At 53.1% G+C, this 15,885-nt stretch overlaps 1 protein-coding gene across 1 annotated transcript in view; it reads right to left on the reverse strand.

Annotated features, from left to right (window-relative positions):
• NUP210 (nucleoporin 210) overlaps positions 1–15,885 on the reverse strand; it is a 103,799-nt gene that overhangs the window by 30,776 nt on the left and 57,138 nt on the right. Inside the window, exons 15-20 of the mRNA XM_034955863.3 lie at positions 13,247–13,468; positions 11,199–11,372; positions 6,896–7,088; positions 6,535–6,641; positions 5,066–5,170; positions 4,865–4,966 (exon numbers count right to left, since the gene is read on the reverse strand). Coding sequence (XP_034811754.2) covers positions 4,865–4,966; positions 5,066–5,170; positions 6,535–6,641; positions 6,896–7,088; positions 11,199–11,372; positions 13,247–13,468 — 903 coding nt within the window. The remainder of the gene's footprint in view (positions 1–4,864; positions 4,967–5,065; positions 5,171–6,534; positions 6,642–6,895; positions 7,089–11,198; positions 11,373–13,246; positions 13,469–15,885) is intronic.

Genomic DNA, 15,885 nt, shown 5'->3' on the forward strand with positions numbered 1-15,885 from the left:
TCCACAGATCAGTCTCAGGGAAAAGGTGGATGCACCTGACTTCAGGCCCTGCAATTGCCACCCACTCCCCACTCATCCTGGACACATGTCCTCACCTGAACAATGGCCCCATGACGGGCTGCACCTCACAGGACCCAGGAGATGGAGAGAAGCAGCCGCAGCTCATAGGACCCAGGAGATGGAGAGACACAGCTGCGGCTCACAGGAGCTGGGCCCCCCGGCTTCATTCCCTCCTGAATCCGCAGTGCTTAACACAGCACCTGGCACACGATAAGCACTCCAGCGTCTCTGAGTGCACGAGTTAATGGGAAATGTAAAGTGCCCAGCAGGCTCCTTCCCCTGCTCTGGTCATCTCATGGGTTCCGCCTGGAGGACTTGATTGAAATGTAAAGAATCGTTGAAAAGAAGGAAAACTTAGGCTTAAATCGGATAAACACTCCTATGTGCAAACCAGCCGAAAACAAAATAAAGGCCCTTACAGAGCGTTCTGGGGATGTGTGAGCAAAATTCATCACGGCCCTGCACAGTCCATGTCCACTGTGTGGGGATAAAAACCCCCACAGGACCCCTGCTGCGTGAGCCCCAGAGAGCCCCCCAGAGACACTCCAAAGCCACACATGCCCGCAAGCCATCCTTGCGTGCTGAATATGTATCAACAGGAAGGAAAGAAACCCTTTCTGTGAGCTAACTGGGGAGCGCGGGGGCTTGTCTATCTCTGTGCTGCTGCTCAGCAGCTGGAAAAAGCCACAGCCACGAGTAGACATCCCTCAGAAACAGTCGCCTGCAACTGTTTCTGAAGCAACCAGGACTTGCTGCTGACGTCAATACTCCCTGGAAAATTCCTCCTGCAGGCTTCAGAAGAGACCAGAGGAACCAGGGCCTGATTGGAGTTGCGAGAGTCTTTGGCACAAGCCTGAATTGAAGGGAGGTGAAGACCCCAGTGGGCAGGGCGCCTCCATGGAAGGAAACTTCTGGACCAGAGCAGTTCGCAGGGCCTGTGGCACGGGCTGCTGCTTGCCATAGGGGAGACTCGTCCCGGGTCCTGCCTGCAATGGGCACTCTGTGTCACTCAACCAGGCCAGCGGCCATTCCACAATTCAGAAAGAGAGTGCCAGAGCTCCCCTGTGGCCACCTGTAAAACAGAACTGCAGAGGCACTCCTAGAATTGCAGCATTTTAGGATTCAAGAGGGGTTTAAAGGTCTCCTGGGGAAACTTGACTCCCATGCTGGAATCCCACCTTGAGTCTTTCAGACAAGTGTCCCAGCTTCTGCTCAAATGCCTCCAGAGACAGGGAGCTCACTACCTACAGCGGCAGCCTAGTCCATCACCGACCTCTAGGAACTCTTGTTCTTGGAGAAAAGGTCTCCCTCTGGTCACAAGTCCACCCTCAGAGCTTGCACAGAATGACAGGTGCAAGGTAAATGTGAATGAGAGGGTGCCTCGGTTTCACTAGCACTGTACACATTTTTCCCTAACTTGGAACTCCCCTCTTCTTGGTAATGGGGAAGTTTTTATTAATTTCCAAAAATAAACAAAACAAGGCATATGTCAAGCAGTCAGAATTAAGATGTGAGGTTCTCTTCACTCGTATGGCTGGAGGAAGAGCTGGGGAATTGTTCTTTCTTCTATAAGGGGATAAGAATGCTTAGGAGACACTGCTTGTGGTCTCAGGCTCCTCGCCTCCTCCAGTGTCCTCCAACCACAAGCATGTCCCCAGCTGCTGAGGGCGTCCTGCCATCCAAGGGTCTGCCTCTGAGAACAGGAACAGCGGGACTCCCTCCCCCTCCTCGAGGCACGGCGCTGAGAAAACATCCTCTTTGCAAGACAGCTGGAGACCAACATCAAACACTGAAGGAAGGTTTTCGAAAACACCCCAAACACCAAACAAAAAAAACTGAATTAAAAAACTTATTAAACAGGGGGTGTTTCACACAAAAATAGAGATCTCTATTTTCTCTTGAAAATCAGAAGCTCTTGCCTCACAGGCCCACACCCCCACACATCAAAAAACAGCCGGAGGTGCCAGTTCTGCACGACAGTGTAAGGAGGCCACAGACTTCCCCATGAAACATACACACAGCCGTTTAAAATCTCTGGGATGATTCCAAGGGCAACAGCAAATGAAGAAGCGTTTATTGGAGAAAGCCTGCTGACATCTGGGAAGAACAAGGGCCTGTGGTGCGTGAAATAAGATGCCCGTCCTCCCTGACCTCCCACCCCAGTGAGCGGGGCTCCGCTCCAGACTGGTTCCTCCAAGATCCCAGGACTCCCTCACCCCCAGCTCTCGATCAGGGTATTCGTTTCCTAGGAGGGGCAGGATGTCAACTTTTCTTTTCTTACCATGCCCCCAGCTACAGCTTGCTGAGACTGAGTCCCCGGAAAGTGGGCTCGGAGGTGGAGGCTCTCATCTTCCACCCAGACCCCATTCGTGGGATGGAGGCTCTGCCTTGGGTGCGGCACCCGTGAGAATGCTGGGGCCCGGCTGCCCTTCCCTGGCTCATGGGGTGGGGTTCCCTGCTAAGAAAGGCCAGCCAAGGAACACTGGAGCTGCTACCCCACTCACCAAGGGCCCAGCTCCTAACGTGCAGGTGTCACCAGAGAGAGATGCACCACTGTGCCCAGCACCATAGCTCTGGCTCAGAGAGTTTGCCTGGGAAAGCAGCTGGTGCACAGCAACTAAATGCACCCAGAAAACAGGTGTGAGTTGCTCCTGAAGGAACTGACTTCATGCTCAACAGAGCTCTGAGAAGTCCAAGCCTAAGCACACTCTCCAAAACACTGGAAGTTGTACTGAAAGGCAACTGGGAGGCGACGGAGAGCCTGGGAGGTGTGGGCTACACTGGAGGCCGGCAAGTTTGCCAGAGACAAACGGAAAAAGAGAGAGGTAGGAAGAGCTCTCCTGGGGTCAGAACAAACCTTAAACATCTTCTAGGGAAAGGGTCCCTTCAAAGGATCCCGAATAGGATTGGACTGATTTGTGTAGGAATGTGTGCCCCAGGGAATTACTGAAGACAGTGGAGCAATCAGCCTCAATTAGTGGAGCTCAACAGTTGAGTGGTCAGTGAAAGACAGCCAAAAAAAGCCCTGCAAAGGCCATAGTCATCCCAGAGTGACAAAGGACATACCAAGGTGTTATCCCCTAAGAGCAATATCAGAGACTTCTTACTGGGGAAAAGTGTGTGTGTGTGGGTGCGTGTGTGTTCAGCAAAATAACACAGCCTGTGTGTGTTTGTGTTCAGCAAAATGGCACAGCCTGTGTGTGTGTGTGTTCAGCAAAATAACACAGCCTGTGTGTTTGTGTGTGCGCGCGCGTGTGTTTTTGTGTCTTCAGCAAAATAACAAGGCCAGTCACTAAAGAAGTAAACAAGCAAATAATAACAAGCTCCAGCATGGGGATGGGGAATCAGTACCCAGAGTTTCTACAATACATTACCTGAAATGTCCAGTTTCCAACAATTATAGGACATGAAAAAACAAAACAAAACAGGAAAACATGACCCGTACTCCAGAAAAAAGGCAGATGACAGAAACTGTCTGTGAGGGCCACCAGAGATCAGATTCACCAGGCAAAGCCTTCCAACCAAACAACGATGAAGGGAGTAAAGGAAGATTTGATAACAATCTCATACCAAACAGCGAATATCAATAAAGAGGTAAAAGTTAGAAGAAAAAAAATAGAAATTCTTTTTTTTTTTTTTTTTTGAGATGGAGTCTCGCCCCATCGCCCAGGCTGGAGTGCAGTGGCGCGATCTGGGCTCACTGCAAGCTCCACCCGCTGGGTTCACGCCATCTCCTGCCTCAGCCTCCCGAGTAGCTGGGAATACAGGCGCCCGCCACTACGCCTGGCTATTTTTTTTTTGTATATTTAGTAGAGACGGGGTTTCACCGTGTTAGCCAGGATGGTCTCGATCTCCTGACCTCGTGATCAACCCGCCTCGGCCTCCCAAAGTGCTGGGATTACAGGCATGAGCCACTGCGCCCGGCCAGAAATTCTTAAGTTGAAAAGTATAATAGCTGAAATAAAAAATTCACTAGAAGCGCACAAGAGTAGATTTAAACTGGCAAAAGAAAGCATTAGCAAACTTGAAGACGGACTGCCAGCTTACATTAGCAACACGCAAAAACATAAAAACTTAAAATAACATAATAAAAGCAGAACATTAAATTATTCCATGCCATGAGCACAGCTAAAGTCAATGCTTGCAAGAGTAGGGAGAGGGTCAAGAGAGAAACACAGGAAAAATAGAGAAAGGTGAGACATCTTTTAAAAGCAATTTTCTTTATGGCTGTTACAGTGCTCCTTATGGAATAATATTTTAATCTTAAAGGACTGATTGAAAGGAAACCATTAGGTAACTAACAGTTTGTGGACAGGGAATACAAATCACAAAGGTTTCATGAGAATGACTAAAGTTGTAGAATGAATCAGAGAATCTAAAGACCTTGCTAATTATAGCTGATGTGATTAAGTGCCTTTTGGAGACAGGGTCTGGGTTTCTCACTCAGGTCTGTTGCCCAGGCTGGAGCATGACCACTGCTCAATGCACCCCTCAACCTCCTGGGCTCAAGCAATCCTCCTGCCTCAGGTTCTTGTGTAGCTGGGACCACAGGCCTGTGCTACCATGCCCAGCTAATTTTTGATTTTTCTTTTTTTTTTTTTTTGTAGAGATGGGGGTCTCACTATATTGTCCAGGCTGGTCTTGAACTCCTGGGCTCAAGTGATCTTCCTGCCTCGACTTCCCAAAGTTCTGGGATTCCGAGTGTGAGTCAAGTGCTAGCTTTCAAAATGATCAATCAATTAACCACACAACAGCCCAGATAAGGAATGAAAACCAACAGTGGGGACCGATGGCCCAAGCTTACCATGGCGACACCCCTGGCCTCCTGGTAGGCCACCTTGACTACATCTGCGGTGCTGGTGTTGAGGAAGAAGTAACCTGAGCCTTCTCTGATGCGGAGCTCTGCCTGCAGGAGGCAGATGCAGGGAGGGTTGGGCCGCATGTGGGAGGGCGAGGAGTCCCCCCGTGGGTCTTGCCCAGGAAGGTGGCAGGGCAAGGACTGTACCTGGATGCCAGGGTGGTTGTAGATGGTCACCTCTTCTGGGCTCACCCTCACGTCCTCCACCAGGATGAGCTCTATGGAGGCCGACAGAGGCACCAGAGGGTCATGCTGAAGGACAAGGGCAAGGCCATTAGATCCAGGAGGACATGATTAGGCCGCCCCTCGGGAAGAACAGGCCCAAAGGCCCTAGGGCCTGGCCTTGCTCCTGGCCATAAGCCCCTGGTGCTCCTGAGCCCAGCAGAATGGCCACAGACCCTTTGAGGTCTCCCTTCAGCCTCCTGAGGTGGAATGAGTTGCTGGCTCCTCCACTCCAGACTGAGGAGAGGGTTGGCAGCAATCCAGCTTAGAAGATGCCACCCCAACCCACCAGGCCCCAGTGGTGGGCAACTCACACACACGCCCTGCCTTGCAGGACCTCACAGCAAAGGGTCAGCTTCAGAGCGTGTGGCCACTGGCCAGGCCAGGCATCGGGGGAGGGTCCCCTGGAAGTGTGGCCAAGGCTGGCTCAGGAGAGGACAATGACAGCCCTCATCCCCTAGGGTGGCACATGACCCACTGAGCTCTGCTTCCCACCATGTGTCACACAAAGGAGCCACCCAGATCTGAGGCCCCCAGGAGGTCACGTGTTTGAGCACCTCCTCAGGGTCACAGGTGTGCCAGGCACTCAGGGTGCAGCAACTGCCTGCAGGGAGAGGTGACTCCAATGCACGGATGGAAGAGCAAGAGTGAGTCAATGACAGGAAGGTGTGCAGTGTGGGTGACAAGGACAAGGAAGGTGTCTGCAAGGGAGAGCAGCTCTCAGGGGAACACAGACTGCAAGGGGAGGAAGCATGAGTGACTCAGCTATGGGGGGTGGGGGGACATCAGGGCAGGGAGGAAGTGCAAAGTCATGGGGAGAACATGTCAGGGTGCTCAGGCATCAGGCAGGAGGCCGTGATGCCCCCCCACTCCCAATCAAGGGAATCCTGGTGCCAGTGAGGACTGAGCCATCAGGTACAGGCACAGGTGTGCCCCTTCAGTGACCCCCTCCCTCCAGGCCAGCCTCCCCAGTGCTGCCCCCATGGGGCCCCAGCCTCTTTCAAAGTTTGCTCCCAAGAGGACAATAGAAGTGCCTCATCCTGGCATTTAGGGACCATGGGAATACAGTCCCACCTTCTCCTTCCAGCCTGTACCTGCTGCCTCCACCTTATTCAAGACCTAAGTTTCCTTGTGGCTGTACCCCCCATGAGGTGGCTGTCATCCAGGAAGGGCTATTCTTGAGAAGCCCTTCCCATTCCCACCTCCAATGTACCTATTGGTCCCCTACTATTAATAGCAGTGCCTCTCCTGGGGCCTCCAAGAGGCTGGGGTGGGGGAGTGGTGGTCAAGCAGACAGTGACTCAGGACACTGTGATACCCGGTGGAATTTAAGCAGAAGTAGGAGGCTTGCCCTGCTACCCATAGCCCACCCACCACTGGGCCCTGGGAGATACCGGCTGCTTTGTTCTGGCAGAGCTGAGGTGGGACTCCTGGTAGCCAGTGGCAGTGGCAGTGATGGCTGTGGTTCCTGATGCCTCGTGAACCAAAATGGCCTGCAAACCTGAGACCAGGAAGAGGGAAGCCACCGTTGGATGTCTGCCCATCACCACCCCTGAAGCAGCCCCTCCCTCCTTCTGATTTGCAGTTTCGAATCTGAAAACAGACAACTGTGTGTGTTGAAACTATGTGGACTGTAAGAGTTAACAGGATCTAAGCACAGATAACTAAGCTCCCACAGGCACTGGCCCACCTTGGCAGGCTTCCTGTCTGGTCTCTGTTCTCCTGCCTGGGCCATCGGGCTTGTGCCCAGCTCACCGTGCAGCTTCTTTTGGCCACTCTCATCGTCCTGGGACACCAGCTGCATGGGCAGCTCAGGCTCGATGCTGGCCAACACTGGCCTGGTGGACTCCCACTGGATGCTCAGAGAGCTGAAGTTGTCGAACCGGCGGCCCTCCTGGTCATAAGCAGCCAGGTCCAGCAGGGGGTTGCGGTGGCTGGACACTGGGACCTGCAGGGAACACAGGTCAGATGCTGTGGTCACCCCCAGGACTGGACCTGGACACTGACCACGCAGTGCACTCTGAGGCCAGCAGCTGCCCTGTGGGCTCTTGGGGGTGCTGGTGAGGGAATGGGATATGCCAGAAAGCAATCCTCACTATTGCCACCCACCAGGTCCCCCCATGGCCCTGTCCAAGCTGGCCTCTGGCTCCAGACCACAGCTCTCAGTGGAATGAGAACCACTAGGGGGCCTTCAGCAACACTGGAGGCATTTCTGGCTGTCCCTACTCATGAGTCAGGGGGTTGCCACTGGCATCTACTTGGGAGAGGTCCATGATGCTGCTAAACACCCTATGATACACAGGACAGCCCCCCACAGGAACTATCTGGTCCCAAATATCAACAGTGCCGAAGCTGGGAACCCCCATCCTGACCTACTACTGTGGGCAGGCTGCTCTCCTTCCCCTCTGCCCTCACCTTCCCAAATGATTGCCATCCCCCACCCAGGCACATGTCAGTGCCTCTAGGATGGCCCCACTAGTGGTTTCACAGAAATGCAGATTTCAACGCCTAAGATGTCCCAGAGCCACTGGGTTTGTACAGCTCCTTTCAAAGTGGAATACTCGCCTAATCCTTAAATGTCCCAGGAAGGTGGAAGGGGTCATCCCCACGTGAAGGAAGCACAAGCCCAGTCAGGGAAAGGAGCTCATCCAAGGAGGTTCGCGATGGGAGCGCCAGGCTGCAGGTCCAAATCCTGGATTCCCACCACTCTGGCGTGATCTCTCGCTCCCTGAGCGGACTCTCCCCTTAGAAACCAGCTGAATCAAGCCTCTTTCCTGTGGGCTATCCCTCCCTTCTCTGGCCACATAGCATGGGGGCAGTGTCGGCTGGGCCATAAAGCAGAGGCCAAGTGTCTCTGACCCCACAACTTGGACTGAGCCCCAGCTCCACCTCTCAGTGCCCAGGCAAGTTATGAACTCCCTGAGCCTCAGTTTCTCCAGCTATGACACACAAAGCACAACTGAGAGATTTAAATACGGGGACTGCAAGGTCATTTTAGAGCCTTCCTACATTCGGGTAGGAAAGTGGGCAGCCATGAGCATCATTCACAAACAGGGCTAGTTTTCCATTCGGGGAGAGGGGGATCCTGCAGGAAGAACTACCCTTCTCTCATCCTCTGGTTAGAAGTGACTGAGGCACTTGTTATGGCCAGTGAAATGGGACTAGGGGGAAGCTTCACTGCCAGATCCCGACCTGCCACATTCCCTTTCTCTCCACAGTGGCACCTGCCATGATCAACATGGTGGCTGCTCCACAGCCCATGTCTTGGAATGAAGATCACAATGACACAAAGCAGGTCTCCCAGCCAACTAGAGAGGCTCATGCAGCATGGGCAAGAGGTGAGCTTGTGCCATGTGAAGCTATGGGATGTGGGCCTGTTTGCCGTGGCAGCCTGGCCAGGCCCTGCCTGCCTGACCGATACAGTCACAAAACACCCCACCTGCACCATGAGGGCTCCTCCCAACTCCTTCTAGCTCTCTTGCCCCAAGAGAACACTTGATTCAAGCAGGCTACAAATTCTTAATCCACACCCTGCTCTGAGTAGGCCAGCACCATCAGCAGGCATGCAAAGGTCTCATCATTATTCATAATATAGAAGCTGGGAGTTTGGGCAGGGGCTGTAGGGACCTATCCTAGGTGCTCCATGGCTCCCCCAGATGCAATCCTGGCTGGAAAACCAATGCTCCTCCAGGGAAGGAAATTGACACTGGCCAAGCACATGTGCAAGCTAACTGGCCCATTTGAGGCAACAACATAAGCCCCATATTACAAACAGGGAGGCTGAGGTCCAGGGACGTTAAATGTTGAATGACTTGTCCAAGGTCACACAGGTTTAGGGGTGGATCTCAGCTGGCCTGATTGTAGAGCCCAAGGACCTCCCCTGACTCAGTGTGGCCAATCTCTGGTGTCTCATCTGGGGGCAGCCCCATTCAAGCCCCTAATCAGTCCCATGCAACTGGTGCCCACCCACAGTGAGCGAGCCACATGCTAGAGGACCTGCTCGGAGGGCCAGGGTCAGGCTGAGCCTGGCTCTACCTTGTCATTCTGATCAGTCAATTCCATTCTGGTGTCTCTCCTCACCAATAATTTAATCTGCAAACACATCTTGGGTAGCCTCTGAAGTTGGAGAGTATAAGATTACCTTGATCCTGCACCCAGGCTGCATTGCGGGGATATATCTTTCTCAAAGTTCCCTAATGACTGGCCAGGCATGGTGGCTCACGCCTGTAATCCCAGTACTTTGGGAGGCCGAGGTAGGCGGATCACGAGGTCAGGAGTTTGAGACCAGCCTAACCAATATGGTGAAACCCTGTCTCTACTAAAAATGCAAAAATTAGCTGGGCGTGGTGGCGCATGCCTGTAATCCCAGCTACTCTGGAGGCTGAGGCAGGAGAATCACTTGAACCTGGGAGGTGGAGGTTGCAGTGAGCCGAGATTGCGCCACTGCACTCCAGCCTGGGCAACAGAGCGAGACTCTGTCTCAAAAAAAAGAAAAACAAAAGTTCCCTAATGAGGCTGTAAATTGCCAGAGTCACGCCTGAATGGCTGGCTGGTGGCTCAGGAACCTGAGCACTGATGGATCACACAGCTACTCCGTGTTTGAGGTCCATTATTTTCTGGCGACATCTATGATGTGCAAAGCCAAATCAGAGTCAAGCCCTGCAGCCATCATATTTAAGTCCAGAGAGACAACCCTGGGCTAAAGCAGAGGTCCTGGCCAACAGACAGACCAGGACCAATCCAGCCCCAAGGTGGCCTGCTCAGCTCACAGCCAACGCTAAGGACAGGGAAGATGCACATAGGTATGATTTGTTTTTCTTTGAAAATGAGAAAGCTGGGCCAGCCTGGGGTTGAATTGACTGTCCCTGAGCTGAGCAGGCTGCCTGTCCAGAGAAGACCTGCTCTCCAGTTCAGCTACTGCCTGGCCAGTTCTCCAGCAGTGTGGCTTCTCCACCCATGAGTCTGCAAGAGTCAAGGGTGAAGACAGGAGTGGCGCATGCACAGTGCATTCGCTAGTTCACTCATCCTTCGCTCCTAGTTACCGAGCTCCTCCTATGAGCCAGGGTCTGCTCTAGGACTCGCAAAGAATCAATGGAGTGAGTTCCACAGCGTTAGATAGCGGTGAGCTCGCACATGCCCTCCTCAGAGCCCCACTCCGCTCCTCCTGAGCAGCCTCCTCCTCACTCTGCTGCGTGCCCTATTTCACTTCCCTTGCAGCGCTTGCCACCTCTGATCCATCTTATTTGTGCATCTCCTGGTCTCCCTGTCATCTCTGGGAGGCAGGTTCCTTGCCTGTCCTGATTAGTGTGCAATCCAAAACTCAGACCTGTATCTGACACAGAGGACATGCTCCATAAGTACATGCTCAAGGAATGAGGAGCCGCCCACCCCCCTCCTCTGAAAAGGGGCTGGGGGCTGGTGCTGGCCAGAGGATGTCCCATGTCCCTTACCCTGGACACACTCAGCACCTTGGGCTCTGAATGCCCTAGGGACTAAGGCATGGATGTCTCAAGTCCAAGGGGAGCAGACCTGTGGCTTCCCCTACCATCCCTGCTGTTAGACAGACTCCCAAGGGACTTTCTTCCTCTCCCAACACTTACTTCTGAAACACAACCCCATGTCGCCCACATCATGGGGATGCTGTAGCTGGTCACCTCTCCTCAGCAGCCCCCACGCCTACTCTGACCCTACATACTCTGTCCATAGACAGCAAGCCCCATTTTAACACCCTCAAGGCACAGAAGACAAGAAGTTGTTTTTAAACTACCAAGTGCCAAACAAAGGCAGGCAGCAAATGTGGAAGAGGACTCTATCTTCACCTGGCACTGCCACTAGTAGCTGTGACTTTGGTATGTCCCTCACCTCTCCAAGCTGTGTGTCCCCTGCATATAAAACACAAATGAAACCAGCACCCTCACAGGGCCAGTTGTTGAGACGAAGGAAGTGCAGCGTGGAGCTATGTCCGTTGCAATGCTCGGGACCATGGGCGAGGCCACCAATGTCCTCCCGCCCAAGCGGGTGGCACCCTCACCTCCTCCCGAGCATAGCCCACACTCACCACCTGCTTGTTCTGCTGCAGCAGCGGACAGGACACGTCCAGCTGGGGGCTGGTGTAGACAGGCGCGAGGGTGAGCCTGGACGGTGAGGCGCAGACGAACTTCACCACGGCAGGCTCCACCGCAGGAAAGGGGTTGGTGAGGCTGGGCTTGTTCCCCACCGACAGGGCGATGACCTGGTAGGGCACAGTGAACAGTCAGACCCCCAAGCTTGAGTTCTCACTCCTCTCTGAGCTGTGCCACACCCCACCCCAGCTCCCTCTGACTCAGTTTTCTCCTCTATAGGATGGGAGTGATGATGATACCCATGCCACAGGGTCTTAACAAAGGCCCAGTGGCACACAGGTGGGAATGCACTTTCTCAACACCTAAGAGACTCTCAGATGGGAGCCCACGTGCCCTATGGGCTGCTCCTATCCCAGGGAAGAGGTAGACCCGGTGAGGCTTCATGGTTTCCCAGGACCCTAGGAAAACCCCACGGTTGCATTAGAAAATTCACAAGTTCAAGGATGCTTCAATGAGGAGTCCATATGGAGGTGAAAACACCCATGGAACGAGGAACAGACGTGGGAAGTGCATGCTGCAGAATGATAACAGGGCAAGCGAATCAGATAGGAGCTCTACAGGACAACGCCCAGGAGGAGCTGCAGCCTGGAGGCAGGGCCTGCCCTCCGCCTGCTCATGCTCTGCAGCTCCAGGGGCTGCTGCAGAGAGGAAAATCCATGGTGCAAGAAAAGAGGGAAACCTGTCTGCCTGGAGAGCTGGGACCTCAGAAGTCATATCTGGCCTCCTCTTTTTTGGAGCACCATGGCTCAGGGCCCATCTTGAGGTAGCACCCTCAGCCTCCTCAGATGACATGCACTTGATGGAGGACACGAGCCCCTACCCCTCCTGACCATAAGGCAGGACCAAGGGCAGTGTCCTCCATGACTCCATGCAGGCTTTCTGTCTGCACCCGGTGCCGCATGTGAGGGAGCCACAGAGCAATGGATTGGGAGGGCCCTAGAGGTAACCCCAATTGGAGGTCAAATTCTTACAGCCCTGAGAGGGGACAGGGATGGTGGGGTCATGCCAGGGATAAGAAATATATCCAACTTAATTCATGAGGAATTTTATTCTTCTTATTGTATTATTTATTATGATGCTGTTATTGTTCTTGTTGTTTTATTGTTTTTCTAAAACCACCCCACTGGTGAGTGGAACCTATCACCAGGCATCTTTTCTGGCCATACCAGGGCAGCTGTGGCATGGCTGATACCATAAGGGCACTGTGGGAGGCATGCATGTGCGTTTTATTGCCAATTGACATTCTTTGCCCTGCACACATGCAGGAAATACCCTTCACTTCCCAAAGAAACGGGCTCTCTCCCATCTTCCTGATTCCCACCGAATACCCCTTTTGCTTTGGGCTTCCTGCCTTGGAAACAGAGCAGTAGATGCCCACCAGAAGCCCCACAAGCTCTCAGCTCACCCGCCCCGGGGAAGGAGTGTCAGGCCCCAAGGCGCCTGAACAGCAAGATGCCCTCCAGCCAGCATGTGGGGATTCAGGTCACACATGTGTTTTGTCTGGTCTCCTCAGCCTCCTCAGCTTTTGGTTTTCAGCATTAAAAAACTTAAGAGATTACCTATACAAAAAAAAATATTGTGATTTCCAGGTTAACCACAAGAAACAACAAGATGTGTCAAACCTGGGTCTACAGCCTCATTCATTTACGACCCTGGAGACATTGGACTTGTGACCCCCGAACTCAAAGCCTCCAGCTCTGGTTTGGTTAGTGGGGGATGCTGAAGCCCATGGAGGTGGCAAGCCACCCAACTGGCCTACTCTATGAAAGCTGGCATAGCGGGAGGTCCCTATTGCCACACCTGCCTGGCGTTCATTGAGTCACATTCCACCTCACCACGCCTCAGTTTGCCTGTCTGTAAAATGGGTACAATAGGAGTGGCTGTCTCTCAGCGTTACTCCAAGGAGTAAATAAAACAATACTGAGAGAGTCATTTTCCACCCCTGCCTTAGGGCAAGGAGGGTCTGGAGCAGCTGCCCACTCACCTGCTCACCCAAGGCCTGACAGGTCACAAGGATCCAGTGTTGCTGATAATTCCGGGAGGAATGGGGGGCAAAGAGAGCCAGGCCGATGCTGTCAGTGTCCTCAGCAGTGACGTTCTGGAAGAATTTGGACGGCTCGAGGATCCAAGGTCTGGGACCTCCTTCAAACAGCATCTCCTTTGAGGAGCCCAGGGTTACCAAGGCAACAGAGGAGGGATCCACAGCCTGGGGACAGAAGAGGCAGAAGAGTTGGCATTCTTCTAAGGCAGCACGGGCAGGAGCCGGGCATCCCGGCCCCGCATCCTCACCCCGCTTGTAGGGGCTGGTGGTCAGGCAAGCCCCATCTCCTGTTTGAAACTCATTCTCCTCAACTGCAGCACTCATGGGGATCATTGCAAAGATCCAGAGGAATGGGGTGTAGATAGAACTAAGCCCTCACTCTGACAGACTGCTGGAGGGTGTACATGGATTTGCCTCTTTTGTCAAACAATCTGGTAAAAGCCTTGAAAATACCCACAGCCCTGGAACCCAGGAATTCCCCATCTGGAACCTAACCTAACAACACAATGGAGAGAAACATGTCAATGTACAGACAGATGTTCATCACACTATTATTTCCCACAGCAAATAACCAACAATAATCTACAATCCAGCACAAGGGGCTCAGTACACATGGTGTTTCCCAGTGACGGAACCTTATGTGGGCCCCCAAAGCAGTCTTCACAAAGATCTACAAGCGCAGGATACAAATCTGATGGTGTAGTTTGATCACAATCATGTTGCTGTAAAAAGCATAAAACCATCCTAAACAGATATCCACCAGGTGACCAAAGGAGATGCAGCCTGTGGTGTCCTTGCTGGCATCATTGCCAGTGGTCCATTCCCTTCCTTCTGAGCCGCTGGGCTTCCCACACTTTGCACCACGTATGCACGAGCTTCGAGGGTGGGTCTTCTGGCACCTAGAACCATGCCTGGCACATAGCGGGTGCTCAACAATTCTTTGTTGAATGAAAGTGAGTTGGCAAGTAAAACTATGGAGTCCTTAAAGTACCCAGTAAACAAAGGAAGAATTAAAGTAGTATTTCACACAAAGCTCTCATTTCCTCCATGGCCTAGGGCAACCAATGGTGCCCAGGGCCCCATGGCCTCCTGGTGTGGGCAATGGCAGTGCTTAGATTCTATGTAACAGGGTGTCATTCCCAGCCAACCTCCAGGAAGACGTGGAGACTCCACAGGAGGACTCCTCCCTCCAGTGACACAGCAGGGGTGCGGAGAGGAGGGATTCACTCTGAGGGGTCCCGCAGTCCTGCTCCTTGACTCCCTGCCCAGCTGGGCTAACCTCCCACTGCAGAGGGTCCCACTGCAGTGACTGCCAAGTCCTCACTTGTCAGTCTGCTCCCCGCTAGACCCATCTACTCTCCCTTCAAACAGCTGCCCATGTGTCCCTCACTAAGACACAGACCTGACCCTGTCCCTTGTGCATTAAACTATTCCACAGCACCCGCGGCCCTTGGAATACAGGTTCAGCTTCTGACCTGGGACTTGGGCTCTCTCAACCTGGCTCCAGTCCCAGCTTCAGACTAGTGGCATCCTTCTAGAGAACCAGGCTCAGCTGTCCCCAGGCCTTCGAAGAGGCTACCCTCCTGCCCTTGTCTCACTTAGGCGACCCCTCCTCACACTGCAGGGCTCAGCACACTGGCCTCCAGAAAGCCCTGCTTCCTCCCCCACCCAGCCCCAACCGGCGGCCCAGGCGACTCTTCTCTGGCCCCCACTTCACCTGGTGCTCCTCACCCTGAAGGAGCTTCATGGCCTGGGGGGTCTCCCTGATCATGCTATAGGCTCGTGGAGGGTACGGTGTGTCTGTTTCCTTCTGTGTCTGTGGCATGATCTTAACCACATGAGGAAGGAAAAATCTTATAAGAAAAATATTCCCTCCCCACCCACAAAAAAACCTCTTTCACCCCTGCACGCAGTGGAAGGGTCATGCTAGCTCTCTGGGTTCTTTTATAAGGGCACTAATCCCAGCCGTGAAGCTTCTGCCCTCATGATCTAATCACCCCTCAAAGGCCTCAGCTCCATTGCTGTGGGGGTCAGCATTTCAACATATGTATTTTGTGGGGACACAAACATCCAAATTATGGCTATCTATGAGGAAGGAAGCCCTCACCAGTCACCAAAATCTGCTGGTGCCTTGACCTTGGACTTCCCAGCTCCTAAACTGCAAGAAAGAAATTTCTGTTGTTTATAAGCTACCCAGTCCAAGGTGTTTCGTTAAGGCGACCTGAACAGACTATGACTTCTCAAATGAGAATTCTGTCCTTTTGACTTTGTTTTTGAATATGAACATTTTTGGGATCTGATATAGGTTATCGACTGTCTCTGGGTATCCCTCCCTGCACATGTGTGCTCACACACAAACAATTCCAAGGAGCCCGCGGTACCCCTGCTGTGACCCATCCCCGGACTCGACCTTCAACAGAGCCAGGCGTGGCCCCTGTTTCCTGCAGGAGAAGCACTAAGTATGCTCAGGGCCTTCATCTCTGCTCCTCTCAGAACTCCCCGCTGGAAAGAGCAGCACAACCCAGTTCTGCATGCCACTCAGGCCTCTGCCTGAGCGTCACCTCCTCAGGCAGGCCTCTGCT

This window comes from Pan paniscus, chromosome 2 (genome assembly GCF_029289425.2).
Source record: "Pan paniscus chromosome 2, NHGRI_mPanPan1-v2.0_pri, whole genome shotgun sequence".
In the NCBI taxonomy this organism is placed as follows: Eukaryota; Metazoa; Chordata; class Mammalia; order Primates; family Hominidae; genus Pan; species Pan paniscus.